The following is a 26,879-nucleotide window of genomic DNA, read 5'->3' as shown; positions in this document are numbered from 1 at the left end:
TGCTCTCAGGAGAGCAAGCTTGGAAAGTCGTGGTCATATAACAATCATAAGATTTACACACGACGAGCATCATGGATCTACAGTGCATCCACAAAAATAACTATACAAGTCAGTAGTATGTATGCAATTTTAATGTGTGGACAGCAGTTAAAACAGGTTACACACCGGGTTTTAGTTTAAGAGCAGTTAAGCAACAAATCACATCTCCATTCCAGTCAACTGGTCGACGAACTCCAAAGCTTTGAGCTACATTGTGGTTTTCAACTCAGTAGCAAACATAGACATGAAATCCTAAACATTTACATCTGTAATTTCCTCAAAACCGAGAAGACAACCTGCAGGTAATAGAGGTGTATACAGTCAAAAGTCCCAACACAGACCTGGAGTGAGGGCCGGGTGATCTGTCCACTACCAAGGCACGTCGGTCCAGTGCTACCGCTCCTCAGTCCCAGCACAGGTTGGCAGAGGTGAGCTACACTATGGTTCTGTTTCTCAAGTACAGGCACATAATACTGACAGGTGTGTATCTTCTGTAAAATGACAATATTTTATGTTTCCCTTGTCTTCCCCCTGTCAGTGTCGTCAGCTGTAGAGAACCAAGAGTTTGGGGTGTAAACTGTCACCTCTCGGTTCCGTATGTCACAGCGGCGTGGAGTTTCACTCCTAGCCTGCAGGATTCCCTACCAAGTATCAGGCTCGTACAGCTCAGCGACGATGTAAGCTGTATGAAGGCTAGCGGGTGAGATGGGGGGGGGGGGGGGGGGGCACAACTGCGCTTCAGCATGGTACAGGGCAACCGGGCCAAGTGTGAGTGCATCCTAAAGTTTACAAAAGTTACATGTCATCAGTATAAAAGCACAGTGCATTAGAACATGAACAGTACAGAATGCTACTTTATCAACACTGTTGATAACATGAATGTAAACTAAGTTAAGATTCTCTTCTGAAACATCTTAACTACTTTATGTCATACAATGTATTACACGCTAAATTATCCTAAGCAACGTTAAGACAAAACTAAAACTTCCTCAGCTTGTGATCTACGGGCCACAACTCAAGTGTAGCACTATGGAGCCACAATCCCCTGGATTGGTTGCAATACTTCATGGATGTGTGAGGACTGAGGCATCTTGTAAATTTATTACAGTTATCAAGCGTCGTGTACCCGAGCTGACTACACAGAATACTGTTAGACCTTAAACCAGAACATCAAACCCAGATTAGTATTTATGGATCCAACCAATGGTTTCTGCTGTTGGTGTTGTTGGTTGCTTTGTTGAGCCTTCAGTGTCGAACATTCTCTCGCCCAGCCTCTAAAACTCAGACCTTTTCTAAGCTGCCATCTTCCTCTGAACCTCACAGAAACGCCCCAATCCTGCCTCATCCAACACTTAACAAAATGTAACATTTCAAACATAAAAATGTAACCAAATTTTTCCTCAGCATTTATCACAAAAGCCTCCTTGTCAGGCACAGTCAGATGGTAACTATGTTTCCTCAAACACACCCACAGCCCAAACCTGCTCAGAACATCTTTCAGGCCTCGTAGAGGGGAGTAACAGTGCCGTCCTTCCACTCGATCAGGATTTCTCCTCGCTGGAGAGTAGGGGAGGAGTGGGGGAGGCGCATGGCATGCTCTGTTAGCGGCGCTCTTTCACTGGGAACCGGAGACCCTGGAACACTCATTTCTGACCTTGGAGTGTAAGACTTCAAAACACACACCACCTTCTTCCTTCTGGCGGTGCAAGACAAGGACAGAGGGACAGTTAGCTATGGGAGAACTTTTTTTTTTGCTTCACACAAAGACATTTTTCTCATTTTGTTGTCTCTTCACAATTTGTAGTGTATAAGACTGATTTTTATCAGTAGAGTAGCTCAAAGTGATGCACTTGTATTTCATTGTCCATCCTCGCTTCTGATTTCTCTCTCAGATGTCAAAAATTACTGTTAAATGTTATTGCCCCCCCCCAAAATTAACATACAATTAAAAAAAACAAAAATCCTCCATAAAAAAAACGACTTCAAATGACTGACAGCAAAAAGTAGTGAATAAATGAGTTAAAAAAACAAACTATTCTTAAACGTACTAGTTTAACCTGTGAAGACTTTGTGTGAAAGCTCACCAGAGACATGGGATTTAGGGCATTATTGGTAATTTCTTGAGGGATTTAGACACTCACCTATTGGAATAAACGTTGAGAATGAGAATCACAGTTCCCAGGACGAGAGCCAAAGAGCTTAAAACCAGCATGGTGATTTTCCAGCCCATCCCTACAGGCACACAGACACCAAGCAAAACACCATTAGCTTCACATAAACCACACAGCAATCCACTTTCTAAACTGGGACTACATCGATTTACGGTGACCAACAAGCCCTCTCTATCAGATTTCACAAATGAGTTCAATTGCAAGAGAGATAAATGCTGAAAGAAGAGCATTTAAAAAAGAAGAAGTTGCGTTCCGTAATTATAATCCTGCATCAAACGTAGTAAATGTGTTTATGACCTGATTGATGTTTATTGCATTTAAAAAGGGCTCTGATAACCTCTTCAAACAAAAATTGAAAATGTGGATGATGATTCGTTAGCAGTTCACTAATAGCATTTTCCAATCAACAAACACCAGCCAATGAGAAGAAAGTTCACCAAGACCAGCGCCCAGCTTGAATACATGTCAGAAAAGTATAGAAAACTTCCAAGATTTCAAAACAATAGCGTGTCATTTTTTCCAGGTTGTCTCGTAACGAAATGAATGTGTGATTTTGGGTGTGTGTGGAGTTTAAATACCCTTTTAAATGCTTTTGACACCATTTCCAGGTTGTTTTTAAGTGCTGGTGTTTTACAACCCAGCGAGGTGTCTAGGAAGAAGCAACAACTTGCTGATGGAGTCTGGTGTGGAAGCTCGTTTATTGTTTAGGACCCATATAAAAATGCAGCAGGCTCTCTGAAGAGAGCAGCCGACACAAGCAAGTTCAGCAAAGTGAGGTACGGAACAAAGGGGGGGGGGGGGACCTGCGGGTGGCGCCGAACCATAAAACAAACAAAACCAAAAACACACCTTACTATCTGGCCAAAAAAACACCACTGGCTAACCTGCTCAGCTTCGCTCAGTGCACTGGAATGTCAGAGTGGGAGATGGTAAACACCACAGCCGTCCATCGCCCAGTATTACAGAATGCACTTGATTAATAGATATCGATTTAAATAAAGGCACTCATTAAATTACATATGTTGACACGGGGCAAGAAAAGGACACAGCCATCAGTGAGTTTCCCACTTAAACGCAACATGCACTGAAGCATCACAGGCTGGAAAAAGACTGAACACAGTTTTAAACATATATATATATTAAAAAGTTCGACTCATTTCTGTTAGCAGAGAGTTTCTAAACTGTTCTGGTGAGTGTGAAGTTGGCTATAGCTGTGCAGAATATTGACATTTATTGGCAACCTATTTGTATCTATCTGTAAAAATGAGTATGTCCAAAGTGGTCGGTGTTTGTTTTGTGAACACGCATCATCACATTTCTGATTGTTCTCATAATCCCAAGGCTCTCAATCTGTAGTTCAAAGCCAATAGAAACTCCTTTGGAGATTACAACACACCAAAATCTATCACTTTCTCTCTCCTCTATCCCCACCTGGTGGTGGGAAAGTCACTCCATTCAAAGGAAAACTGCGGAGTCATCTGCTTGAGCCTGCATACACGGTGGAGTCTGGCAGACACAGAAACTGAGTCTTTCCTTGATATTAGTTTACCGTAATCCAGGCTGAAGAAGATCATGGTGGGATCAGCCGGTGATTTAGTGGTCAGGGAAGAAGCAGACACATTCGTTACAGGAAAGACTTCAGTGACATGAACGCCCATTATACCTTCGACTGGAAGTGGAGGGAAAAAGACAAAAAAAACCAAAACAGAGTCAATTAAAGGCATGACAACGTAACATTTGATTTTTGTTAAGCTTGACAAGATGGACATCTGATTTCTCTGCCAGCACACAGCTGTGATGGAGGAGGAGGTCGTCATGTCTTTAGTACTCAGCTTTACAACACAACATGAATCTGCATTTCCATGACTCCATCTATCTCAGGGATGGCATTTCCTGGAGTGGCTGGCCTCCTTCCAGCATGTGGAAAGACATCGATTGGTCAAATGCACACTTAGCTAATTAGATCCAGCCTCAAAGTGAGGAGGCATCTCGTAATGTAATCTGGAGACCACAGCAGAATACGGCATGCGGCCGAGAGCAGATACGCCACATGGATTTAAACCAACCTGAAAAAAAAAAAGTACGGATATGATTTGGCTTAAAGGTTATAAGTCACTTCAATTAAATATCCAGTATTTACTTTAAGATGATGTTTGCATTAGCTCCTATTGAGTATTCACGATATGCATGCTAATATTTGTACTGGAGGAGGATGTAAACAGGTCAAACCTGATCCAATAACGAGGGCAGGCTCATTTCCTACTGAGGTTTGTCGTTCAGGAGTGGCGGCAGGCTTCTCTTTGTGACTGAAGCCTGGATGTATTATTCAGCTTGAAGTGATTGATTTATGACTGTAAGAACTCTTTCACTGGCCTTGTAGCAATCACATCCACACAGGGGAACATGATAATATGATAAATATCATTAACTCCAGGTTCATGTGTGCCAGTGCAGAGGGATTTTAACTGAACCAGAGAACACACTGCGTTTACGTTTTCAGTGTCATGTTGAAAGACGTCATTTCTCCTCAAACAAGATGCTTACGGGACTGAGCCTGACCGTCCGTATCAGACATGGCATTTTGACCCAGAGGTTTCAGTGATGCCCCCAGGTGGTGATGCGGATGATCTTGGGCGTGTTTGCCGTCTCTCCCGCTGCACAGGGTCTGGTTGTCCAGCGTCCTCCACCTGCTGCCCTGTGAACAGGAGGAGTCAAAAGAACAACAACAGGCGAGCACTTCAACACTTCCAAGGCCAACACAAGTTCACAGGTAAATGATTACAGCCTCCTCCATCAACGCCAAGTTTACTGCCAGAGACTTTTGACTCAACCCTCTATTTGATTGTTTTATGTAACTTCCAAGCCAAAGATAAGACCAGTCCATCGATACAGCACCTTATCCTGCCTGGGGCAAAGTGAAGCAGTTACAGCTACAAAAACAAACTTCTCTGTGGCCTGGGAGAGCAGCTAGAACACTAAAGATTAAAAAGAGTACGCGCGAGTATTCAACGCATAACAAAATGGAGTAGGTTAAAAGACAAGTCTTAAATTCAGATTTAAGAAGTCCTGTTTATGATCTCAACGGGAACCTCATTTGGAACACTGTGAGAACAGAGAAGAAAATCGGAATCAATCAGAAGCGTCTGGCGCTTAAAGTCATGTAGCTCCTGATTGGTTCTGGATTTTACTGCTGAGTGAAATAGTAACTGATGGTTTGTTCATCCCATTTATATGAATTAATATGACAGAAAAAAACTGTGGAAAGTTCTGAGTAGAAGCAACAAAATACAGCCTCCAAAATAGTAAACAGTCATAATCGCCATCAAGGGGGACGTTGCAGGGTTGCTGTTTGATTTAATACAAGCCCATCAGTGATTTTAATGCTATGGCTGATTGCTCTTACCTGTTTATGTTCCCTCGACAGGAAGACCAAGGTGGATTCTGGCGTAGCACTAAGGTGCAGCCCCTTCCCCATCAAAGTCAGGTGGCCTTTCTTGGAACAGGTCCACTCCTGGCTGCTTGCTTCTCGGTCCGTGTCCTCTGCAGCTGATTCGGTGTCCTCCCGGTCTGCCCTGAAGATGCAGGGCTGCAGGTGGACACCTTCATACTGCTCTCTGGGTGCCGTCAGACATTCCCCGGTGAGGCGGCTGCTGAGGAACTGTCTCCCAGGAAGCCAATGCCACTCCTGGAGCCTTGAATGGGGGTCACATTCCTCCAGTGACAACCTGCCTCCCGAGGATCCCGCCTGCACCTGCAGACATTTACCCAGCAGCTTGTTCCGGATCTTCAGGCCAGAAACTTCTGTTGAAGGGACAGGATGAACAACGGGGGTCAAACCCACTTTCCATTCCAATTCAAGCGTTGGGGAACTAAAAGCCGTAACAATAACAACACTTTTAAAATCCAGGAAGTAACGGTAGACCGATTATTGGACATGGAGATAATCGATACCGTCCCAGCCGCACGCATGAAGCTAATTTAAAGATTACACATGTAGGATACATAGACACCTGAGTCTGCAGGCAGCGCCATCTGCTTGGCTGCTGTCGGATATTGCAAGCACCCCCCCCCTCCATTTCAGCATTCTGCATTCTACAGGCAAACATCAACATGACTCCACCTGGACAGCTGAACGCTCCTTCCTAATGAAACAGACACAGCGCTCATGTTTTACTTCCAAATATTTTTTTTCTTATTCAAATATTTTGGTGCGTTATCACAAGGTGCTAGAGAGGCTGCTGCTCAGGTGCTGCTACGCGCACAAGCACTGCTTACTTGTGTTGAGAAAAGTAAACAGTGCTTGTGCGCGTAGCAGCAGCCTCTCCAGCACCTTGTGATAACGCACCAAAATAAATGTCATTTTATTACAGAGTTTACTTATGAATTGTTTCGACATTTATTGAATAAAAGTTCTGCAATTTTGTTTCTCTCTCTCTCTCTCTCTCTTAACTATTATCATATTGTTGTACTTTCTCAAATACCTGAAAAGCGACGTGATATGTCATCGGTATGATTCAACCAGCACCACCGTCCAGCACTGTCAGGGACTTTATTACAATAGCAATAAGTTATTTAAGGGTTTGGAGTTGTGGGGTTTCGAAGTTTACCAACCCTGAACGTGACTCATGAACGTGTTTATGTCCTGCAACTCTTGATTTATATAAAAATATACGCCTTTAAATATCCAGTACCAACAGAAGCAGCTTTATCTCAACAGTTGTTTTAATAATAATAATAATAATAATAATAATAAATTAGCACTCAGCTAACAAGTTAGCTCGTTAGCTAAGTGATTCTGGTGGAAGATGCACGAAACTATTGGGTCAAGCGAAGCTTAGTGTTTGCTAACTTGCTGCTGCATCAGCTGCAAACTCGGACACCAGGCTGTTCAAACTTAGACATCTTGCTGGTGTCAAAGCTTCAGACAAGTTAAGCTTTCACTGTTGAGTACAAACAAGTAAAAGTAGCAACGCAGATTTACTCGCTTCCAGTGCTAAAAGCACGAATCCCCACATCCGGATCTCACCTGAGACAACGAGGAGGACGAGCAGGTAAACACACGGACGTCTTCTCTCCATGACCATGGTACTTTGTGCTCCTCTGTCTCCACAGCAAGTGCATGTGTCTGGGAACAAAGTGCAGCAGCCCTCCTCCCTGTATTCACCACTTCAATGGATGAGTGAGGAGGGGGTGAGGGGGTGAGAGCTTGCATTCCTTCCCAAAACTCCAGGGAACATGCATGGTTATGGAGCCTGCAGGATTTCCATGAACAAGCTTTTTTTTCTGACCAGGGATATCAGCCTGCAATTTAAAGAAAACCCTTAAGAGTTAGTCTGGAGTGTGTTCATTTTTGAAAGTACTTTGGAGTATATAGTATACACATCTCTCACACACACACTTGTTTACTACCATGGTATGTGAGATCATCTGTATACAGCAGCGGTCTGCAAGTACATGGACTACCAATTAGATTTAAAGAGCATAAATCTGTTACAAGGAGAAAACAGTGTCCCAAGCTGAATAGGAGTGTCCACTCGTTATGGTGAGAAATGGGACAGCTTTGGGGGGGGGCCTGTGTGGTCACATGATGTTTTTCTACAGTGATGATGCACCCCCCAAGAATTCAAACGGTTGACAAAAGTACATGTAGCAGAATTATGCCTTTGACAGACGTGAAGCCTGCTCTCTCCAGTGGGGAAGTCCATGTTAATCACAGGACTATTAAGTGGTACACCCACTATAACAGCGGCAGAGTTACAATCCTGATTTTGGGATCATTGGGTGTTGTTTTAGGGTGTGTATGCACCACAGTACACCTGGTGCTGAAACTAGATTACACCACTGGCTCTTTCAATATAAGAAAAACACCTCGCAACCTACAAATCTGAGGAAAAACACTTTATTTACCAGCATTCCCAAGTATTATGGCTCCAATATCTTAATAATTCAAACAAAAAACAACAACAGGTGAATAGAAAAAAGGTACCAGTGGTTACAGAACAGGACGAACACAGAAGTAAATGACAAAAAAGAGGAGGGAACAATATTAATACAAAGGTTGGAAACTTTTTTTTTATAATCGTTTACAATATCTTTCTATGATACCAATGAGTTCCACAGCATATTAATTTTCCATTAATTTAAGAGCTTTGAAAAAGTAAACTCCTCATGAAGCATATGGAGGATTGCTTATTATTCTTTTAATTGAGATATCAGAGAATATTTTTAAATGTTCTATTTTTCGTAAAATCATATCGGAGGCAGATGTCCTCAGCTGACGTGATGACAACGTCCTCTGGTTTCTGGATGTCTGTCAGTATTCGGCATATTTGGCATATCAGCTGCTTCTCTTCCGGACTTTCTAGGCGGTATCAGACTAAATGCATCACATGCTGATAGTGAAACGAGTCGCTGGACGCTCAAAACATTTCATCAGTAGGTTTACATGTGCAAAAGTCAAGACAAGCTACACTGGATTATGACAAAGTCAACAGTCGTCTGAGAAACTTTCACCGCCCGAAGACAAAGACAAAAGTCCCGTTCGATAGTTTATAACTTGACAGACTTGCAAAAGTGTCTCATTTCATGCCACCAAGTTTCTTCTGTACCGTTTTTGAAGCTCACATTGGATCAAACCCTGTCTCACTGCTGAGGTGGTTGGAAGAGGGATGGGTAAGATGGAGGGGCTTCTTGTTGAAACAAAGGCGGAGCAGATGGCGTCTGGGACTGCACTGACGAGGGGGGGAAAGCTGCACTCTGAAAGCCGTACGCAGCTGCTGGCTGTTGGAACTGACTCTGATAGCCGCCTGGAGCAGGACCCGGTGCCGGGTACCCATAAGCACCTGGGGTTCCAAATTGAGCTCCAGGAGGGAAAGCAGAAGAGGAGAAGTCATTGTAGCTCGGGGCCCCCATGGCCCCAGCAGGAGGACCCTGGAAGTCACTGTTCCATTGGGAAGCAAAGTGAGGAGGACGAATGACCACAGGAAACAACACCTCCGGGTCGAAGGCGAAGCTGATGTCCAAATACACCTGGACAGAAACATGAGAAGTACAACAGGTTCATTCAATTAAATCAAAGCAGCACACTTGAACCACTCAACATGAGCGCCGCTGCGTACCTTCAGCGTGTATTCAACTGAGAGGATCTCACAGTTAAGGAGAGTGTAGTGCGTATGTTCGGGAATCTGCAACTGGCAGGAGACAGTTTCCCGTGAGTTGGGCTCGATTGTGTCTCCAATCATTTTACACAGCTTTTGTTTGCTTGTTTTCCTGGAGGTGGTGGCGCGATACACGACTGTCTGCTGCAAGCTGAATTTGGGCTTCATTTTTTTGGAAGATGAGTTGTTGATGTCGGCAACTACAGACAGAGTGTCACCTGAAAAAAATAAAAATAAAAACCTAAAATGTGGATTTGCTCTTTCTGGACTAACCTTGGTTTCATATTAATGATTAACTTGAGGGAACTCACCTGGAGAGCACACCTTCTTGTTAACAGTGGCAGACATTAGGACCTCGCCTTTAGTCACTGAACCCGCCTGTGGACACTTGAAGAAATCATGAAAACAAACATTTTACAGCTGCGTGATGCGTCAGACACTTGACATTCAAAGTCCAGGCGAACGTCATAAAACGTAAACTTGTTAACTTTTCAATCTGCGAACTCATTAAATCACTGTGTTCTGCATGCAGTGTGACCTTCAGAATGAGGTTTTCTTGCGAATATTTTAATTAATCCTCTGCTGTCCCTTTTGTCTCAAGTTTATTATGAGGGCCTGAGGCAGAAGATACTTCAGGCGGAGACCCTATTGAGTTTTGTTACCTTAAATTGAATTTAATGCAACCTCGTTTATAAGTGACTTGTAGGCTGTTTGGCTTTGGCCTGATGACATCATGAATCCAAAAGAGAAGTACTAGCCATGTCCCCTCTTACCGCTAAGTATGATCCAGCATTTTACCTGGTTTCCTGTTCCTGTGCACCTGCTGCTAGTTTAATCTCTCTGTATTTCACGCTATTTGGAGTTTGTGTATGTAGTGACTCTCCCAGGATGTGTACTGAGCGTGCCCAATGGGAACAACATGCTACAACCAGACAAAAGTTGGGAGATGGACATTGTTGTTGTGGTGTATCACCTACCGTCGTGGCTCCGAGCTGTGCTAATGACCTGGAAACAAACTTGAGCTCAGCTTCCGCTGAGGACGGCCATCGCCAGTTCCTGGACAGCTTGACTTCAACCAAGTACTGAATCTTTCCATGCATCCCCTGGAAGGATGATGGCATGTCCCTGTGGGCGGAGACCAGTCCACTTATGCGGTTATTTGTAAACACAATGTGTATTGATGCTTGCTCGCCACGTACCCGTCTGGGATTTTGAGCATGAACTTAAAGCGATGCATCCCTTGAGGAAGTACATTGCCTGGAAAAAACACAAGCAAAAACAAAACAAAACAAAACAACAGGAAGTTAATTGTTACTCTGTATTTGGGCTACTGCAAATTCAAAATGCAGAAAGGCGAATTGTGTGTCAAAATACAATTTTTCATCACATATTGTGGCGCGGCAGAGATGTCCTGCCTAAAAATCGTATTCTCAGACTTAAAAAACATCTTCTTCTGACACAGATCCTTGCGAAAATCATCATTATTATTTTAATGGTTTATTTCATTAAAATATTAACGTTATTGTATAAATCAATATTTCCTCTAACACTGCAAATCACAATCACAATACCAGGCAAAAATAATCACAATTTTTATATATTTTTCAAAATTGTGAAGCTCTTGAAAGGTCTCTTACCGAAACCCTAATGTCCCACTTTCATTGAACCTAACAGTATTGTTAAAGTGCAGGCCTCAGCGGAGCAGTAGCTGCTCAATTATGGGAAGGTAATGATCTGTCTCAGCCTTGGGTTTTGTCATTTCCTGTTTGACTTCGCTCTAGTAACAGAACATAATTTGGGGACCAGATTGTCTCCTGGCGACTGCACGAATCAATTTAATATTACGGTATAACATTGGAATATAATCACTTTATAACTTGTTCATCTGTAACATGCCATTGTACCATATTTGGTGTCATTAACTACATCTTACAATAATATTCCACACCATCTATACTGTCCGATAGTTTAGCTTAATCCATGCCGGACAAAAGCGAGCTATGTTTCCTTATGACAAGGCACTCTTCAATGCTAATAGTCATTACAGGTTAATTACATTCTTAGATCATGGAGTTCAATCCTCATTTTTAAAATTTTTTTTAAACTTTCAACAGAAAAACAGCTCATAGAAATCTGTTGTGAAATGTAAAGATTATAGTGGGGTTTTTTTATGCAGAAAACTCGAAGGCCACCAGTTGAAAAATATTTGTTTACGGTTGAGTCAGCTGTCTCGTCGCTTCGCCAGCAGAGGGCGCACGGAACACAGAGAGTTCAGACGGAAGGCTGGTCGATGGGAGAGTTGCAAAGGAGTTATTGGAAGTTATTCCCTTATCTACAGTTATGAATGAAGACAGTAAATGTTCATCTAATATGTGAGGGGTGGAGGACGTTCTCAAGATATAGCATTTTGCAACATGAAGCTGCCACACACACACACCCTGATATCGAGGCAAATTCCCATCCATCCATTGTCTTCTGCTTATTCTTACATTAAGGGTTGCCGGGGGGGGGGGGGGGGGGGGGGCTGGAGCATATCCAAGTGTCAATGGGCGAGAGGTGGGGTTCACCCTGGACAGGTCGCCAGTCCATTGCAGGGCCAACACAGAGAGACAGACAACCATTCACACTCACATTCACACCCACAGACAATTTAGAGTATCAATCAGCCTCATCCCCAATTGCATGTCTTTGGATGGTGGGAGGAAGCCGGAGTACCAGAGAGAACCCACGCAGGCACGGGGAGAGCCGGGATTCAAACCCGGAACCTTCTTGCTGTGAGGCGACAGTGCTAACTACTGCACCACCGTGCAGCCGAGGCAAATTCCCATTTGACCTTAAATTTACATATTTAGGGAATTCTGAGAAACACAACACTCTAAAATACAATGAAAAGCAATTACGACTAAATGCTCAAGGAAGCTGAACATGAAACTTGAAAGTGGGGCTAAACTGTAAGCTTTTCCTCCTTAATGTCATTCAACCCATCCCCTCAGTCTGGCGGCTGCCTTTGCAAAAGGGGTTAAAAGCATTGTGTGCTCCATCACGGTCCCAGTGGTGCTGATGTAGTTAAGAGCTTTAGACTTGCAGGAAAAAAAACAGATGGAGAACAAGGAGTGGCATGAGATGGCCCTTGAACCGTGAGCCACAAGCCACACTGCAGTATAATGGAGGTAAGGGTACAGTTAGCCCCCAGGAATGACTTCATGTCTATGACCTGCCAAATTCATCCTTTTCCTTTATTTATAAGTGAATTTAGGACTTAAATCATGTTGTGTACCACTGGGGGCCAAGCCCACCCCCACCCTCACAACCCTCCCTGTCACAGTGTAGGGGTGTTGGCTGTATATGTCAAATCACAACATGCATGCTATTGTTCAGGGTCATGGTCTTACGAGGGTCGTTTCGTCATAATTTGATCAAGAGGCAGGATGTCAGTTCGGTGCAAGTGAAGTAAGAATAAAAAAAAAATAGAGACAAAAAGCATTTTAACAACAGGATGGGTTTGCTTTTCTGCTTGGCCCAACAGTTATTTGGAGTTTGTCCTCCATGGGGAAACATCATGGCACCCCTGGTCTGAATGATAAGAAACAGAAAAGACAAAATTGTGATTTGTGCTAATTTAATAAGTAACAAGCTTATTTCTCTATTTCTACGGTGACGCCGCAGCAAAGCCCTCACTGGCCTGTACGGCTGGGGAGAGTCTAGTTTCAAGTCACCGTTAAATGGTAGGGAATTTCAAATGGTGGGAGAAATAAAATGCGGAAGCCACAGATGTGTGTAAGTCTCACTTCCGCAGCAAACCAAACCACTTATTGTAAAATCCAACGACCGTGAACGCAACACAGCGACAGACGGTGAGGAGAGAGGAGAGAGGAGAGGGGAGTCAGCCTGTCATCGACGGCGAAACTCTGCACACGCACCTTTGCCGTTCTCGGGGATCAGGAACTCTTTGACTTTGAAGTACCGCCTGTGCGCGCTGTAGGACTTCTTATCGTCACCAGTGCCCTCCGTCCAGTGCACGTGCGCGTCCCCCTTAAGCTTCACCAGGAGACTTTTCACTTTGCATTCTTTGGTTAAAGTGAAACTCACCGTCCCTGACACCGCGTCTCCCTCAGAAAAAGTACCCTCCTCGTTGAGCTCTTCAACGGTCACCTCCAGGTCCTTTATTGGAGACATTTCCCTGCCGCTCGTCCGATCCTCCACTCCCCCCCAACCCCTGCTGATTTCACTCTGCTGGCGGTGGAGCGCGTCGCCCCGTGAGCTTTACTACAGCTCCAACGCTCGCTCTTTGATTTCCGTGTCCTGTTGTAGTCGTAACTACTACAAACTGTACGTCCTAACGTCATTGACAGCCCCCCCCCCCCCTCCGCTTTTACAGCCGTTATCGACATGCAGATAGCGTCATCCGGCCGCACCCCTCCTCTTCCATCGAACTCCGTATGACTGAAAGGCCAGGGCATAGGAGTGCAGGTTCCAGGGTTGCTCAAGAGGTTATAATAGTGCCAGCTGTAACTAGCAGCCCGCTCCGGTGACTAACCAGCGGGGAAAAATCTGATTGAAGGAGTAAGTGCGAAAACCCCGAGGGTGACAGGTGATAAACTGGTTTGATGGACGTGTTCACCCTGGGAGTTTACTTCACTATTCACAATGGAACAGTTACTACTTTTTAGTGTCAGTTATTTTCAGTGCTTTCACTGCGTCTTAATTATTATACTATAAAACACTGTAATACAGTTAAAAAGGGACTTCTTTACATCCTCCTGTTACATGGTTCCATCGTGCAAACACACTTGGTTTGCACAACTGGTTTATGTTTCTGTATGTTGGGTTAAGTGGGAGACCCCTGCTGGGATCAGGTGCCAGACACACTGACACACACTCAGATTTTAAGAGTGATTGTTTAGCGCGCGTCTGCCTTGTTGGATTCAGTGTTTTGTGTTCAGAGTGAATGAGCTGCCGTGAACCACAGGCGTCATTTATACAGATATAAAGATGAAACGTTCCCTGATGTGTACTTCCTCCACCACATAAGTCCTTATTTTAAGTAAAAGCAGAAAGATAAAGTAGTACTCTGGTGATGTTTGTGTATTCCAGTGGTGGGGAGCCTCGGCTGATCTGCTTCTGTCGGCCTTCTGTGTAGTAACTGATGGCTTCAGATAAATGTCCAATATTACTATATTTCCCTTGAAATGTTGTGAAGTGGAAGCTCTAAGTTCCCTAAAATGCAAATGACAGAAAGTTTGTCATGGTACTGAAGTAGAAGTCGTCTAAAAATCAGGTGTCCACAGCCACGTGTAGACACCTGACGCTCCTCGATTAAAGTGAGATAAAACGCCAACAATCACAAAAGGCATTTGACCGGGTAAAATGGAGCTTCCTATGTCGGACATTAGAAGTTTTTGGGTTTCATTCAACATTTATAGATTGGGTAAAATTGGTTTATGAAAACCCCAAATCACGGATTAGAGTTAACGGATGCTGTTCAGATTTCTTTCCCCTCAAAAGAGGGGTCAGACAAGGGGATTGTCTGAGTCCATTGCTGTTCGCATTAAGTATTGAACCCTTAGCCGAATCAATAAGACAAAATAAGGATATTAAGGGAATAAGAGATGAAGGGGGAGTGAGGCATAAAATATCTTTATTTGCTGACGATATATTAACATATCTAAGTGAACCCTCCTTAACTATACCGGCTTTATTGAACAATCTGAATGAATATGGACAATTATCAGGTTATTTAACTAATGAATCTAAGTCAGTAGCAGTGATGCTTTCAGGCAAATATCCAACTGAATTAGAGGGAAAGTTCAATTTCAAAGGGACCGCCACAGGGTTTAGATATCTTGGCATCATTATTACTCCCATTATATCGCAGCTATTTAAAGAAAATTATGGAAAACTGATTACAGAACTAAAGAAGGATTTGGCCAGATGGGAGGTATTGCCCCTGTCGATGGTGGGAAGAATCGAAACAGTGAGAATGAACATTGTACCGAGATTGTTGTTTCTGTTCCAGTCACTGCCAATTATGGTCTCTAGTTCAACTTTTAAGACGTTAGACAAAATCCTATCTAAATTTGTTTGGCAAAATAAAAAAGCTAGAATCAAATACAAAATCCTTCTTTGCCCAAAAGAGAAGGGAGGGTTAAATTTACCTAGTCTAAAAAATTATTATTGGGCAGCACAACTTAGAGCGATTATTATATTACAGACACAATGTGGGTGGGAATGGAACAAAATTCCTGTCAGAAAACACCTTCGGAGGTACTCCCGTTTTTGAAAGAGAAGATGCAGAAAAAAGAGGGGATGCGTAATGACTGGATTAGGGTAACAATAAAAGTGTGGTCAATAGTGCGAAAAAAAACTGAAAGTATCTAACTCAATAAGTAGAATCACCAAAATAGCAGGAAATCCAGACTTTTTACCATCTGTTATGGATGCAGGGTACAACAAATGGAGAAGTAAGGGGTTAATTTATATTGCACAAGTTTTCAATGGACAGTATATGAAGTCGTTGGAACAACTTAAAAAAGAGTTTAACTTACCGAACCATGACTTCTACAAATTTCTACAATTAAGACACTACCTTCAAAAGCACAGAGAGTGGGGAAATATTTGTACAACACCATCTAGGCTGGAGGAATTGCTGTTGTCGTATTTGGAGGGGGAGACTAAAAAGGGGTTAATATCAAAAATCCATAGAGTACTACAACATGAATGTAAGGACAACAATTTGGATGTTAAGGAAAAATGGGAATTAGAAACAAATACTATTATACCAGATGAAAATTGGGAGGAAACATTCAGAGCAGGACACAAATTAACAAGCAGCCCAATGTGGAGGGAGTTTGACTGGAGGGTGAAGATGAGATATTTCAACACTCCATCTAAGACTTCAAAATATAGCAACACATCTGAACTGTGTTGGAGAGGATGTCAGTTAATAGGAGATTTTACGCACATATTCTGGGATTGCCCACAGCTGTTGAACTTCTGGGAGAATGTTCGGAAGGAGATTGGGCAAATTTTGGACATTAATTTTGCTTTGGACGCAGCAATGTTTATCCTCGGCATACCACCTGAGAATCTGACAGACAGAAACCTGATTGCTTTGTGGAGGATTTTGATTCTGATCGCTAAAAAGACAATAACAGCCTGCTGGCTAAAGCCAGAACCTCCAAACATATCACAATGGAGGAATAGAGTAAAAAATGTATACATCGTGGAAAAAATCACAGCAAGGTTACAGCTGAAAACAGGACAGTTTGCTGAAAGATGGGCACCAGTGAAAACAGTATTGGAATTATAAACATCAATATTTTTTTTTTTTCATGTGTATCTTGGAATAAGTATCTGAACACTTGTCTGGAATATTTGTCTGCGCATCTCTGTCATGTTCTATCTGTGCTGTATGTATGTTCAATAAAAAATAAGTTAAAAAAAAAACAAAAAACGCCAACAATCTGGGAGTTTAAGACAGATCAGGCTTTATTATGTAGCCAAACCAACGCTGACTTCAACAGACTGAAAAATAGAAATTTGGCTTAATAGGTAACTGCTATAGTTTAAAAAAACAACACAACAACAACACAAATACATAAAGATACAAAGAAGTTCCTGTAAAGTTGCACTGTGGGTTTCCTGGTGAGGTGTAAGTGTGAGGTAGAGAGAGCACGTTTCCACCTGGAGGCTGAATCATGATTGCCACATCCTTGAGGAACACTTGAACAATGCGCGACACGAGTGCAGGTCCCGGGTGATGGTTAGCAATCCCAACAAACTGGAAATGAACTTCCGACTGCACCTGAAAAACTTGTCTATAATTTCTTACACGCTTACTGTTAACACTGCACACAGTGGCTTTTGATACAAGGACAAAACGTTCTGACTACTGATTGATAGCTGTCTTCATGGTTAAGTGAAGTCAGTCGCGGAGGGTGCGTTCTACAATTTTGGATCTGAGTTTTCCGCACAAGACGACGGGAAAAGAAGCGAATAGGCAGGAGGGGCTTCGTCAGTCTGAGCCAGGAAGTCCGTGTCCATGATTGGTGCAGAAGACCGGTTGATGTTTGACAGCGGTGGGGCTGAAGGCGACGGATGAGTTGCTTGGGCAAAGGAGGGCGGACTGTACATGGGGGCGGTAGGTGGAGGGTGGAGTACAGGGGAGGATGTTGCAGATGAATATGGAGAGGCATACGGACGATACTGCGCTGATGCTGGACTACTGTAACCTCCTCTGGGCCGAGCTGCGTACGCTCTTGGGGGACCGCCATACATCCGGTGGTGATCAGGGTACGCAGGTGGTGCTGCAGAGTACTGTTGGACCTCCGGGTATCTGTACATGCCTGAGCGTGGGGGTACGGTAAATGAATTCAAAGGCACGAAAGAGGGAGAGACGTGTGAGGTGCTGGGGCCCCCAGAGGCACCGAGGTGAGGGCCAGCATCCAGCTCATGGTGAACAATGACCAGTGGGAACAGGATCTCTGGGTCGAAAGCAAAGCTGATGTCCAGATACACCTGAGGAGAGAAAGACGTTCATTACGGCGAGCAAGACGACAGTCGTTCCTGAGCTCGGGCACGGACGCATACCTTAAAGAAGTATTCCACCGTGAGGATGTCACAGTTGTTGATGCTCCGCTGCAGATTGTGGGGAATCTTTATTGACTGGCGCACGTCCTTCTGTGTTCGCGGAGTCACGATGTCATGGGACGCTTTTTCGACCACGCTGGTGTCGCGTCTGGTGCTGTTGTTGGCACGATACTCCACATTCTGGATCAAACTGAATTTGGGTCTCATTTCACTGGAGGACGAATTGTTGATCTTGGCAAGAGCCGTGATGACCTCTCCTACAAGAAGCACAACACAGATTAAATTCCTAATTCATTCATTTCATCCTATGAGGATGTATCAGCGCGCATGACGGCGTCAATCCCACCTTATCGATATTCCGTGGATTTTATAAGAGAATACTAGCAGACCCTGGATTACAATCATCTGTGTCTGCCGTGTACCACGACTGACCAGGAAGTTCCTACCTGGGCGATACACCGCCTTCTCAATGCTGGCCTCCAGATGCACATTTCCTTTCGAGAAAAACCCCATCTCTTTGTCTTTCGTACCATGTTGACGTGACTAGGAAAAGTCATAAACAGACAACAGTTAATTACAACAACACAGACATGGTGTGCTGGTGACAGATGACGTGGATGCGGGCCAATGACTTCAAACACATTTCATTTACTTTTCGAACACAGGATCTGCAGAAATAGCTTTCGTGTGTGTTTAGCTGACTCTGTAGCGCCCCCTTTAGCCTGGGTGGCTTTAATTGGGATACACGTTGGCTTGTATTCGCCGAAGTTGGTACGTGCACTGCTCTCAGCATTTAGGATGTTTTTCTGCTTGGGTGTCCTTACTTTTACTCACTTCAGTCAGTGTCAGACATTTGGAAATGGGTGCATTTTTTTTTCAGACTTTTACATTTATTTATTTATCTATTTTCATTTTAAAAAATGACGAGTTAACATAAACAAATGATACAAAAAAAAACCCTGCTGTTGTACAACAATGCACTAAAAAAGTAACCAAATAGATTGCTGAAGGAACTATAAACTAAAGTTATGAAAGAAAATCTTTGGTTTTGTCTGGACAGCATTTGTCACCTCGTTTCTGAGTGATGACAAAAATGCACAAACTGCAACGGATACAAGAACCAACGGCGTCAGGCCGCTGCACGCAGGAGCAGCCAGCAGCGCGTTTTTGATTCTTCAACACTGCCAAATATTTCAAAAAGAAGGAAACGTTTCTTTGTCTCCACTTCAGTAGATGGACACTGACAGGTTCTGGCACAGCCTCCACCCTGGCATGGAGGCTAAAAAGGTCTTAAAATAAGGTCATAAATCCTCCAGCAACACTTTAGTATATAGAAGAACGCCGTTATAGGGACTTGTTTCAGCTTGTGCACATTAGAGGAATTGTCCATCGAAGGCCACGAGCCGAAACATGCCGGTTTGATAAAGTTCCTCTGTTCACTCCAGGTGTTGCTGGAGCATTTCATTGATACTGATATGTCACTTAAACAAATTTCCCGTGAAAACGGTGATCTGTGATTTACTGCAGCGGTTGGAGAGATTCTCTCAGGAGTGGACCAACACAGACAAACTTCCAGGTTCAGCCTGGATCTCGTCCGTCCCTCCTCTCGGTAGATTTAAGCAAACTCTTCTGACACCCGAAGGAAAACCGTGCAATGTTACGAAGACTGAGGTGGCATATGAGAGATTCTTTGGATGAGGAGACATGTCACTGACCATCAGAGGACGTAGGTCCGGGGTGGACTTGGAAAGAAACTGTATCGGCTTTTCTACGGTGCGAGTCATTTTCCAGCTCCTGGACAACTTGGCTTCTATCATGTAGACAACCTTCCCGTGGGCCCCGGCGAAGGTTGAAGGCATGCTCCTGTGAGGGGGAACCCACACACTCCTCGTTACACATTATTAATCCTCAGTTTGAATGACATGAACAGAACAGATCTGAACACACAGGAGGAGAACTTCAAGTTCATTATATTCTGGTTAAGTGGCGTTACTTACGTTTGCGGTATGTTAAAGCTGAAATCGTACACATGGGTACCTCGGGGTATTACAGTTTCTGAAAGTGAAACAATTTTGTTTTTACAAAATAGTTTGATCGTCACTAAATTCTACAAAGCTGCTGTTAATGACAAAGTGCATGTGCTTTTACCTGGACCCTATTAATTATTCCCATATTATCTTGTGTTTTCGCCACTATATTTTTCTACTTGTCACCTACTTAGCTGTGTCATTATACTTTGAGAGTAGATCTGAATGCTATTTCAGCTGTGGCACTGCTCATGCTGCATGCAATACAAAATTCTACTTTTGTCCTGGTCTTCAAATTCAAAGTTCCAATCCGACCGGTTCCTCTGAATGACACTGAGGAGCTTTGTCCTTCCTTGTTGCACCAGAACATGGCGGACCTGCGCGTTTCATGGAATGGCTGACAGTCATTAGTCGCTGGTGTCGGATCAAACCAACACAAAGAGGCGTTTCACTCTTGTTGCGAACGATGTCTGAATAAATGAAAAGCCTGAGTGGAGCTACAAGCAGTTCATTGCTGCTGGTGGTTTTATTTGTGTGTGGAACACAGAAATGTCGCATTTGATTCCATACTTGATGGGTAACATTTCGTCACCTCTGGCCAGAGTTCCACAGCGTATGTGTTAAAACTAATGTTAAATTATCATACACACGTGCATATATTCCAGATTTATCTCCTGTGACTTCTGTTGGATTACAGCTGACATCTATGTCAAAAACCTGTTGAGCCCACTGTACATAGACATGATGCCTTCATCCATCTGTGATCATTTAAACATGCAGTTTAGGTTCCACACTGACTTCACATGTACAAATGTTTCATATCAGACAGTTACCAATGTAACGCTTGTTTGTTTCATTGTGGTCGACTGTTCTTTCTCTTCCTTCAAAGCGCTTGTATCAAGAGTATCGATTTACTGCTCTATGTGTGAGGCAATGAAATCTCATCACATCACCTCCACCGGATGTAGGTTCACATGTAAAATTAGTACGCAACAGTGAATGAACTTCTTCTGTGTGTGATTATATTAGGTAGAGGAGTCAGGACCTTTAGTACTTGTTGTTCATATTGGAAAGGGAAAGTGACTGGATTACGTTTTTCCACATTTCTAAAAGTTTTGATGTAGAGTATGCATGTTTTTACCTCCAAATGTGGGCTTGTCTTTTTCAACATTACACTTCATTGTGTAATGTGTCTTAGTAGATCTACATATATGTATACACACACACACACACACACACACACACACACACACACACACACACACACACACACACACTACCAATCAAAAGTTTGACACACCTTCTCATTCGATGTTTTTTCTTTATTTTTTACCTCGTTCTACATCGTAGATACATACAGAGGACATCAAACATATGAAGCAAGACAAATGGAATTATGCAGCATAGAAAAAAAAAAGTTAAATAACTGTAAATATGTTTTACATTTTACATTCCTCAAAGTAGCCACCCTTTGCTTTGTTGTCTGTGCTGCAAACCCTTGGCCTTCTCTCAGTGAGCTCCATGATGTCATCACCTGTTTTCACCGCTCAGGTTCGCCTTGTCAGGGTTCACTTGTGTAATTTCTGCCTCCTAACGGGGTTGGGACCGGTTGTGTTGTCTAGACGTCAGGTTGGTACACAGCTGACAGCTCCATTTGAGAACTGTTAGAATTCACACGATGGCAAGAACCAGTCAGCTCAGTAGAGAGGAACAACAGTCCACCATTACTTTCAGAACTCAAGGTCAGTCAGTCCGTCCGGAAAATTGCAAAAACTTTGAACGTGTCCCCGAGTGCATCTGCAAGAACTGTCAAGCGCAACGACAAAACCGGCTCACATGAGGACCGCACCGGGAGAGGAAGACCAAGAGTCTCCTCTGCTGCTGAGGATGAGTTCATCTCAGTCACCAGCCTCAGAAGTCACAAGTCAACAGCTCCTCAGACTAGAGCCCAGATAAACGCCTCAGAGCTGTAGTAGCAGACACGTCTCCACATCACCTGTTCAGAGGAGAATCAGGCCTTTATGGTCCAACAGCTGCTAAGAAACCACAGCTGAGGAAAGCAACAAGCAGAGGGGATTTGTTTGGGCCAAGAAACACGAGGAATGGACGGCAGACCAGTGGAAACCTGGGCTTTGGTCTGATGGGTCCACATTTGAGAGCTTTGGCTCCAACCGCCGTGTCTGTGTGACAGATAAGGTGAAGGGATGGTCTCCACATGCATGGCTCCCACTGTGAACATGGAGGAGGTGTGATGGTGGGGGGGGGGGGGGGCATTGCTGGTGACACTGGTGGGGATTTATTCAAAATGGAAGGCAGACTGAACCAGCATGGCTACCACAGCGTCCTGCAGCACCAGGCCATCCGGTTTATGTTTAGTTGCACCATCATTGATTTTTCAACCGGACAAGGACCCCAAACACACCTCCAGGCTGTGTGAGGGCTGTTTGACCAAGAAGGAGAGAGATGGAGGTCTGCACCAGATGACCTGTCCTCCAGTCACCTGACCTTAACCCAATCCAGATGGTCAGGGATGAGATGGCCCGCAGCGTGAAGGCAAGAGGGCCAACAAGTGCTCAGCGTCTCTGGGAACTCCTTCAAGACGGTTGGAGAACCGTTTCAGGTGGTGACCTCACGAAGCTCACGGAGAGAACGCCACGCGTAAGCAAAGCAGTAATCAAAGCAAAGGGAGGCTGTTTGAAGAATCTAAAATATAAAACATAGTTTGGAGGTATTTCACACTTTTTGGTTTACTACATAATTCCATATATTCATAGTTTTGATGCCTTCAATGCCAAATTCCTTCAATCTACAATAATCATGAAAATAAAGAAAAAAACAGTAAATGAGGTGTCCAAACATTTGACTTGTAGCATATATATATATATATATATATATATATATATATATATATATATATCCCTGACAGACTAACAACAACCTATTCTAGAGCAGGAACATGATGGACAACCACAAAAGTGCAAGAGTGTTGGAGTGTTGCAGCTCAGCCTGGCGGCTACCGGGACTCGGTCCGCCTACCCGTCGCGTTCTCGGGGGTGAAGAACTGCTTGAGTTTGAAGTATCTCCGGTGGGAAGAGTACGTGTAGGTATGGTTGCCTCTCTTTTTCGTCCAACGCACTTGAGCGTCACCCTTCGCCTTGACGAAGAAACTCTCAGCAACTATTTCCTTAATCAGGACCAGCGTTACTTTTCCGGTTATCGTGTCCCCCTCCGAAAACGTCCCGTTCTCATTCAGCGCATCGTACGTCATCGTTAGACTTTGGATTGACGGCATTTTTCTTTATTTTTGCAGTATCCGAACGTCAACAAATGAAGTGTTAAATGGCCACAGGCAAGAGATGAAGGGAGCGATACACAATGTTTGTTTGCTGGTCGGGGAGGCGGTGGTGGCGATGGGGGCTCTGAGGGCGACCGGGAAGGCCACTCCCTTTTTAGGGTCTCCGTATGGACCTCTGCTGCCATCGGATGTTCAGAGGGGAAAGACGAGCTTGCACAGAGAAGTAAATACCAGCCTGCACATTCCTTCCCATGCACACGGCGCCCCCTGGAGGTCAAGATGTGGGGGAAATACGATCCTCTAAAAAAAAAAAAAAAAAAGGGGCATTCTAAAAGGGGGCCCAAAACGGGATTAAACGGTGTGAAAGTAAACGCACCGTGTTGCTATAAGAACAGCAGAAACAATACGTGAAACCATGACGCTGGAATGAACTGAACAATGAAGAAAGCTGGACATTTAATTAAAAAAAGTACAAGTTTTCTTAAAGAGGTGAGCATTTTCTTATCTGAGAGGTTTGTGCAGCTGTAAGTACAGGGAGACAAAAATGTGCATCACTTTCAGTATCATGAGATTAAAAGGCAAAGACTGATATGACATTTATGAAATGATGGCTCTCTCTTGTGTATTTATGTGTTTGGTAGCACGTGTATTATTTGTCATTTCCCATGGATCAGGTGACCTTTGACCGTGACCTTTTTATTAAGCCGTCTTTGTTCAAATGTCTTCTTCTCAATGCTGGAAGCACTTTAACTAATTGAAACTGTTCAGGAAAAACCTTAGTTACTTTTCAACTCGTTCATTTACTAAAAGTGGTTCCAGCTTTGGGCTTTTAGTTCACTTCAGACGTGCTGTCTTTTTAGGCATTTTCAGCAAAACGTCCCTTGTGAGGGGGGGGGGGGTCACCAATAAAAATGAAAACTGTCAGAAAAGAAAACAACTGCAAAACATTAAGAAGGAAACAACGGATTCAAACATGCTGATAAATAAAATGTATCAATAATTACATGCGCAGTGACGTCGACCTTTGACTACCAAAATCTTTTGTAGAAGCCAGTGGATGTTGGAGCCAAATTTGATGAAATTCCCTCCAAACCCCTAGTTTGTGTCCGCTGGTTACAGCTTGCACCGGTGCAGAGGTGCAAAATATGTCAAGTTGAGTCGCCCCAGTGAGCTCTGTGCAGGTGAGACGGTGAGTTCCAGTTCAGTTTTAACTGACTGGCTTTAACTTTGCAAAGTATCCTCAGTGAGGAAAGCCTCAAGCCCCTGTCAGGTCAGTGTGCATGTGGCTGCCTTTTCTTTTCTCTCAGCATTTCAAAGTTTAGAACGATTCAGAAAATACTGCCTTAATCTGGGTCAGCTGGTTCGACGTGGGCGGACGGCGCCATGGAGACAGTTACCCTGCCAGTGTGGTTGGTGCGGAGGGGAGAGGAGGGGTGGCTGGAGTCAAGGTTACAAGACAACCACACCAGTTTAAGACCACAAAGGAACAGGCAACAGACACACAAGGAAGTACAATAACAGAAGACCGTGAAATGAAAAATTCTTATCCAACATTGGAAAAGGTTAGTTGTGGCTGGCTGCGTCCCGCTAAATGTGTTCACTGCTTTATATTTAATTTTGTCTTTATTTATTTGAGAGTGCAGAGAGAGATGGAGAACATGGCTAGAGGGGTATCGGCCGGACCAGTCGTCTAGAGGGGCAGACCGAGGACAGTCCAGGCTGAAACGATGTAAAAATTAAAGTTTACATTTTCCCACTGCTAATAAAACATCACTTCACAAACTTTTACCTTCTTAGTTTGACTCAGGAATCCTTTCTGTCTGTTGTAGACAACCTTCGCCTGGGTAACGTCCCACAGGTGCTTTTACCAGCTTATTTCATTGTTCTCCTGTCTTCCAAACAGACGTTACATGTCCACAACGCTGTAAAGTCATTTTTAAATAGCTCCTGCCTGAAATGAGCAAATGTCTAGCTAGGTCCTGCAGAAAGCAAAACAACACCGTCATAAAGAAAAAGATTTTTGGCTTATATTAAGATTTTTTCATACCAGAAAATAGAGAGGGAATAAAGAAATGACATCTCCAACGCGTTGATTTGTTTTTCAGTTCCTCCGCAGATGCTTATTAATTTTAATTATAACATCTAAAACTCAACAACTGTGCCAGGGAGGAAAGCTTTTGACTTTTTCTGGATGACGATAATGAGGTCAAGGTGTTTTACCTGGCTGGAAAAAAAAAAAAAAATCAATTTCCACCTTCACGCCTATTATTTCTGTTCACGGAAATAAGAGATTTGATGCACGCATATCTAAATGATCGAGTACCCCTTATGATTACAGCTTAGCTTAGCATGTGTGAGTGCGGCAGAAATAACAAAGTAAGTAAAGGAAAAGTGGAGGAATCAAATCCAGTTTAGGGCCTTCATAAAGCTCAGGACAGCCCCGCGTGGCTCGGAACTTAGCAACACAGCACAGAGACGAGTCTGACAGTTGGGCAGCGGCTGGTAACGTTTCTCCATTATCGACCAGGGAGGAGCATCTGTAGCATGACAGCTGATGCAGCCGCGGTCCATACAAGGAAGTCATTACTGCAACACTGCTGGTCATGTGACATTTGTTTTAGATCTAAACACAACTATTGAGGAAGGGACAGTCGTGTGTGTGTGTGTGTGTGTGTCGCTTACAGTTGAGTGTATCCCGACGAGGCGTGTGCATGGGTGACCTGTGTTTGGAGCACCCCAGGACTGGAGATGCTTTAAGGATGCTTGCGTGTTTGAGGCACAGGAAAAGTCCATTTATTGTGTTTATAAAATAAACAAATAAACATGTTTGTGTTACTAAAATCAAATTTCTTCAATGCTGACAGTCTTTGAATTGAAATCCACTGTTTGAAAGGCTCACCGCCTGCTGCTGTCTAACTTTTTTTCTGATTAAGAAAAAAGCTGAACTAGAATGAAGTCTGACAGCCACCAGTTGTAGAGGGGCATGCTGCCACCTAGCGTTCCACAGGCGGACATACATCAGTGACTCAAACTGTCCCCCTTCACGAAAACTGAGTCAGCCAATGAAATGGCCTCTTCAGAATATAAACTTAACTCCACTTTACGGTGTAGAACTGTGCATTTAAACGTACTGACTTACTCAGAAGTGACAAAAACACTGACATTACGCCAAACTCTCATGTAAAACTAAGAATTGTAAAATGACAGATTCAACCCTCTTTACTAATGTAAGAAGTAAATGTGTTTAAATGTACTGAGAAGTACAGAGTTTTGCTGATTGCATTTTTTTTTTTTACTTCTTTCCCAGTGTTCAGGTATTATTGCCAGACTTCAAGGCGAGGATCAGCATTCATTTTTAGCATTAAGGTTTAGCCTTTCATGACAATCAGCTAAAAACAAAATACAAATATTTGCAGGGGTATGTGAGGTAAAAGTGATCACAACCAGTTTTTAATAACCGCCATCAAGAACACACACAGTATAACTGAAAGTATTCAACTTCAAGTATTTGGTCTCTTCTCACCTGTGTCTCACTTTTAGAACGGCTTCCTGGGGTCTGAGTGTCAAACCTGAACCAGGAGAGTTCCAAATGTTAAATAGT

At 43.5% G+C, this 26,879-nt stretch overlaps 4 protein-coding genes across 10 annotated transcripts in view; 1 reads left to right on the top strand and 3 right to left on the bottom strand.

The window, feature by feature from the left end:
* Positions 1–126: 126 nt before the first annotated feature.
* On the bottom strand, positions 127–7,416 carry LOC147259761 (uncharacterized). 2 transcript variants are annotated; one of them, XM_086205269.1, is made up of 6 exons: positions 7,237–7,416; positions 5,614–6,011; positions 4,755–4,905; positions 3,760–3,879; positions 2,181–2,271; positions 127–1,735 (listed from the first exon to the last, which is right to left on the bottom strand). In XM_086205269.1, exons 1-6 carry the CDS (start codon positions 7,292–7,294, stop codon positions 1,537–1,539), a joined length of 1,017 nt encoding a protein of 338 aa, XP_086061395.1. In that variant the 5' UTR covers positions 7,295–7,416; the 3' UTR covers positions 127–1,536. The 2 variants fall into 2 exon arrangements, with proteins under 2 accessions (XP_086061395.1, XP_086061396.1); XM_086205270.1 differs by having other exon boundaries at positions 127–1,732.
* Positions 7,417–8,101: 685 nt separating this feature from the next.
* LOC147259760 (arrestin domain-containing protein 3-like) lies at positions 8,102–13,692 on the bottom strand. Its single transcript, XM_086205268.1, has 6 exons — positions 13,288–13,692; positions 10,567–10,624; positions 10,345–10,492; positions 9,679–9,754; positions 9,329–9,585; positions 8,102–9,239 (listed from the first exon to the last, which is right to left on the bottom strand). The coding sequence occupies exons 1-6, from the start codon at positions 13,541–13,543 to the stop codon at positions 8,853–8,855; spliced, it is 1,182 nt and encodes a 393-aa protein (XP_086061394.1). The 5' UTR covers positions 13,544–13,692; the 3' UTR covers positions 8,102–8,852.
* A 3,117-nt stretch (positions 13,693–16,809) lies between these two features.
* LOC147259759 (arrestin domain-containing protein 3-like) lies at positions 16,810–26,840 on the bottom strand. 2 transcript variants are annotated; one of them, XM_086205925.1, is made up of 7 exons: positions 26,802–26,840; positions 23,020–23,578; positions 19,954–20,011; positions 19,672–19,819; positions 18,403–18,499; positions 17,957–18,213; positions 16,810–17,884 (listed from the first exon to the last, which is right to left on the bottom strand). In XM_086205925.1, exons 2-7 carry the CDS (start codon positions 23,273–23,275, stop codon positions 17,312–17,314), a joined length of 1,389 nt encoding a protein of 462 aa, XP_086062051.1. In that variant the 5' UTR covers positions 23,276–23,578; positions 26,802–26,840; the 3' UTR covers positions 16,810–17,311. The 2 variants fall into 2 exon arrangements, with proteins under 2 accessions (XP_086062051.1, XP_086062052.1); XM_086205926.1 differs by lacking the exons at positions 23,020–23,578; positions 26,802–26,840 and adding an exon at positions 21,125–22,875.
* LOC147259758 (uncharacterized) overlaps positions 24,748–26,879 on the top strand; it is a 298,413-nt gene continuing 296,281 nt past the window's right edge. For 4 of the 5 annotated variants that reach the window (XM_086205919.1, XM_086205918.1, XM_086205924.1 and 1 more), the window contains exon 1: positions 24,748–24,840. In XM_086205919.1, the coding sequence (XP_086062045.1) occupies positions 24,811–24,840 (30 nt within the window). In that variant the 5' untranslated portion in view covers positions 24,748–24,810. Of the gene's footprint in view, positions 24,841–24,930; positions 25,008–26,879 lie in introns of those variants that run through there. The other variant, XM_086205922.1, reaches the window with a different exon arrangement.

Source organism: Aulostomus chinensis, chromosome 6 (assembly GCF_037954235.1).
Source record: "Aulostomus chinensis isolate RoL2024-O1b breed Wild chromosome 6, RoL_Achi_v1.0, whole genome shotgun sequence".
NCBI lineage: Eukaryota > Metazoa > Chordata > Actinopteri > Syngnathiformes > Aulostomidae > Aulostomus > Aulostomus chinensis.
Note: the sequence above shows the minus strand (reverse complement) of the source record. Positions and strands in the feature narration are given on the sequence as shown.

Excerpts from the sequence above, each read along its gene's own strand:
- LOC147259761 (XM_086205269.1), bottom strand. The coding sequence starts at position 7,294 with ATGGTCATGGAGAGAAGACGTCCGTGTGTTTACCTGCTCGTCCTCCTC. Across the intron at positions 4,906-5,613 it reads TGTCGAGGGAACATAAACAG|GGCAGCAGGTGGAGGACGCT; the intron begins GTAAGAGCAATC and ends TCCTGTTCACAG. Across the intron at positions 1,736-2,180 it reads CTCAACGTTTATTCCAATAG|AAGGAAGAAGGTGGTGTGTG; the intron begins GTGAGTGTCTAA and ends TTGCACCGCCAG.
- LOC147259760 (XM_086205268.1), bottom strand. The coding sequence starts at position 13,543 with ATGTCTCCAATAAAGGACCTGGAGGTGACCGTTGAAGAGCTCAACGAG. Across the intron at positions 10,493-10,566 it reads ATGCTCAAAATCCCAGACGG|GGACATGCCATCATCCTTCC; the intron begins GTACGTGGCGAG and ends CTCCGCCCACAG. Across the intron at positions 9,240-9,328 it reads CAGTTGAATACACGCTGAAG|GTGTATTTGGACATCAGCTT; the intron begins GTACGCAGCGGC and ends GTTTCTGTCCAG.
- LOC147259759 (XM_086205925.1), bottom strand. The coding sequence starts at position 23,275 with ATGCCGTCAATCCAAAGTCTAACGATGACGTACGATGCGCTGAATGAG. Across the intron at positions 19,820-19,953 it reads AGCTTTAACATACCGCAAAC|GAGCATGCCTTCAACCTTCG; the intron begins GTAAGTAACGCC and ends TCCCCCTCACAG. Across the intron at positions 18,500-19,671 it reads CGGACCTACGTCCTCTGATG|TCACGTCAACATGGTACGAA; the intron begins GTCAGTGACATG and ends GACTTTTCCTAG.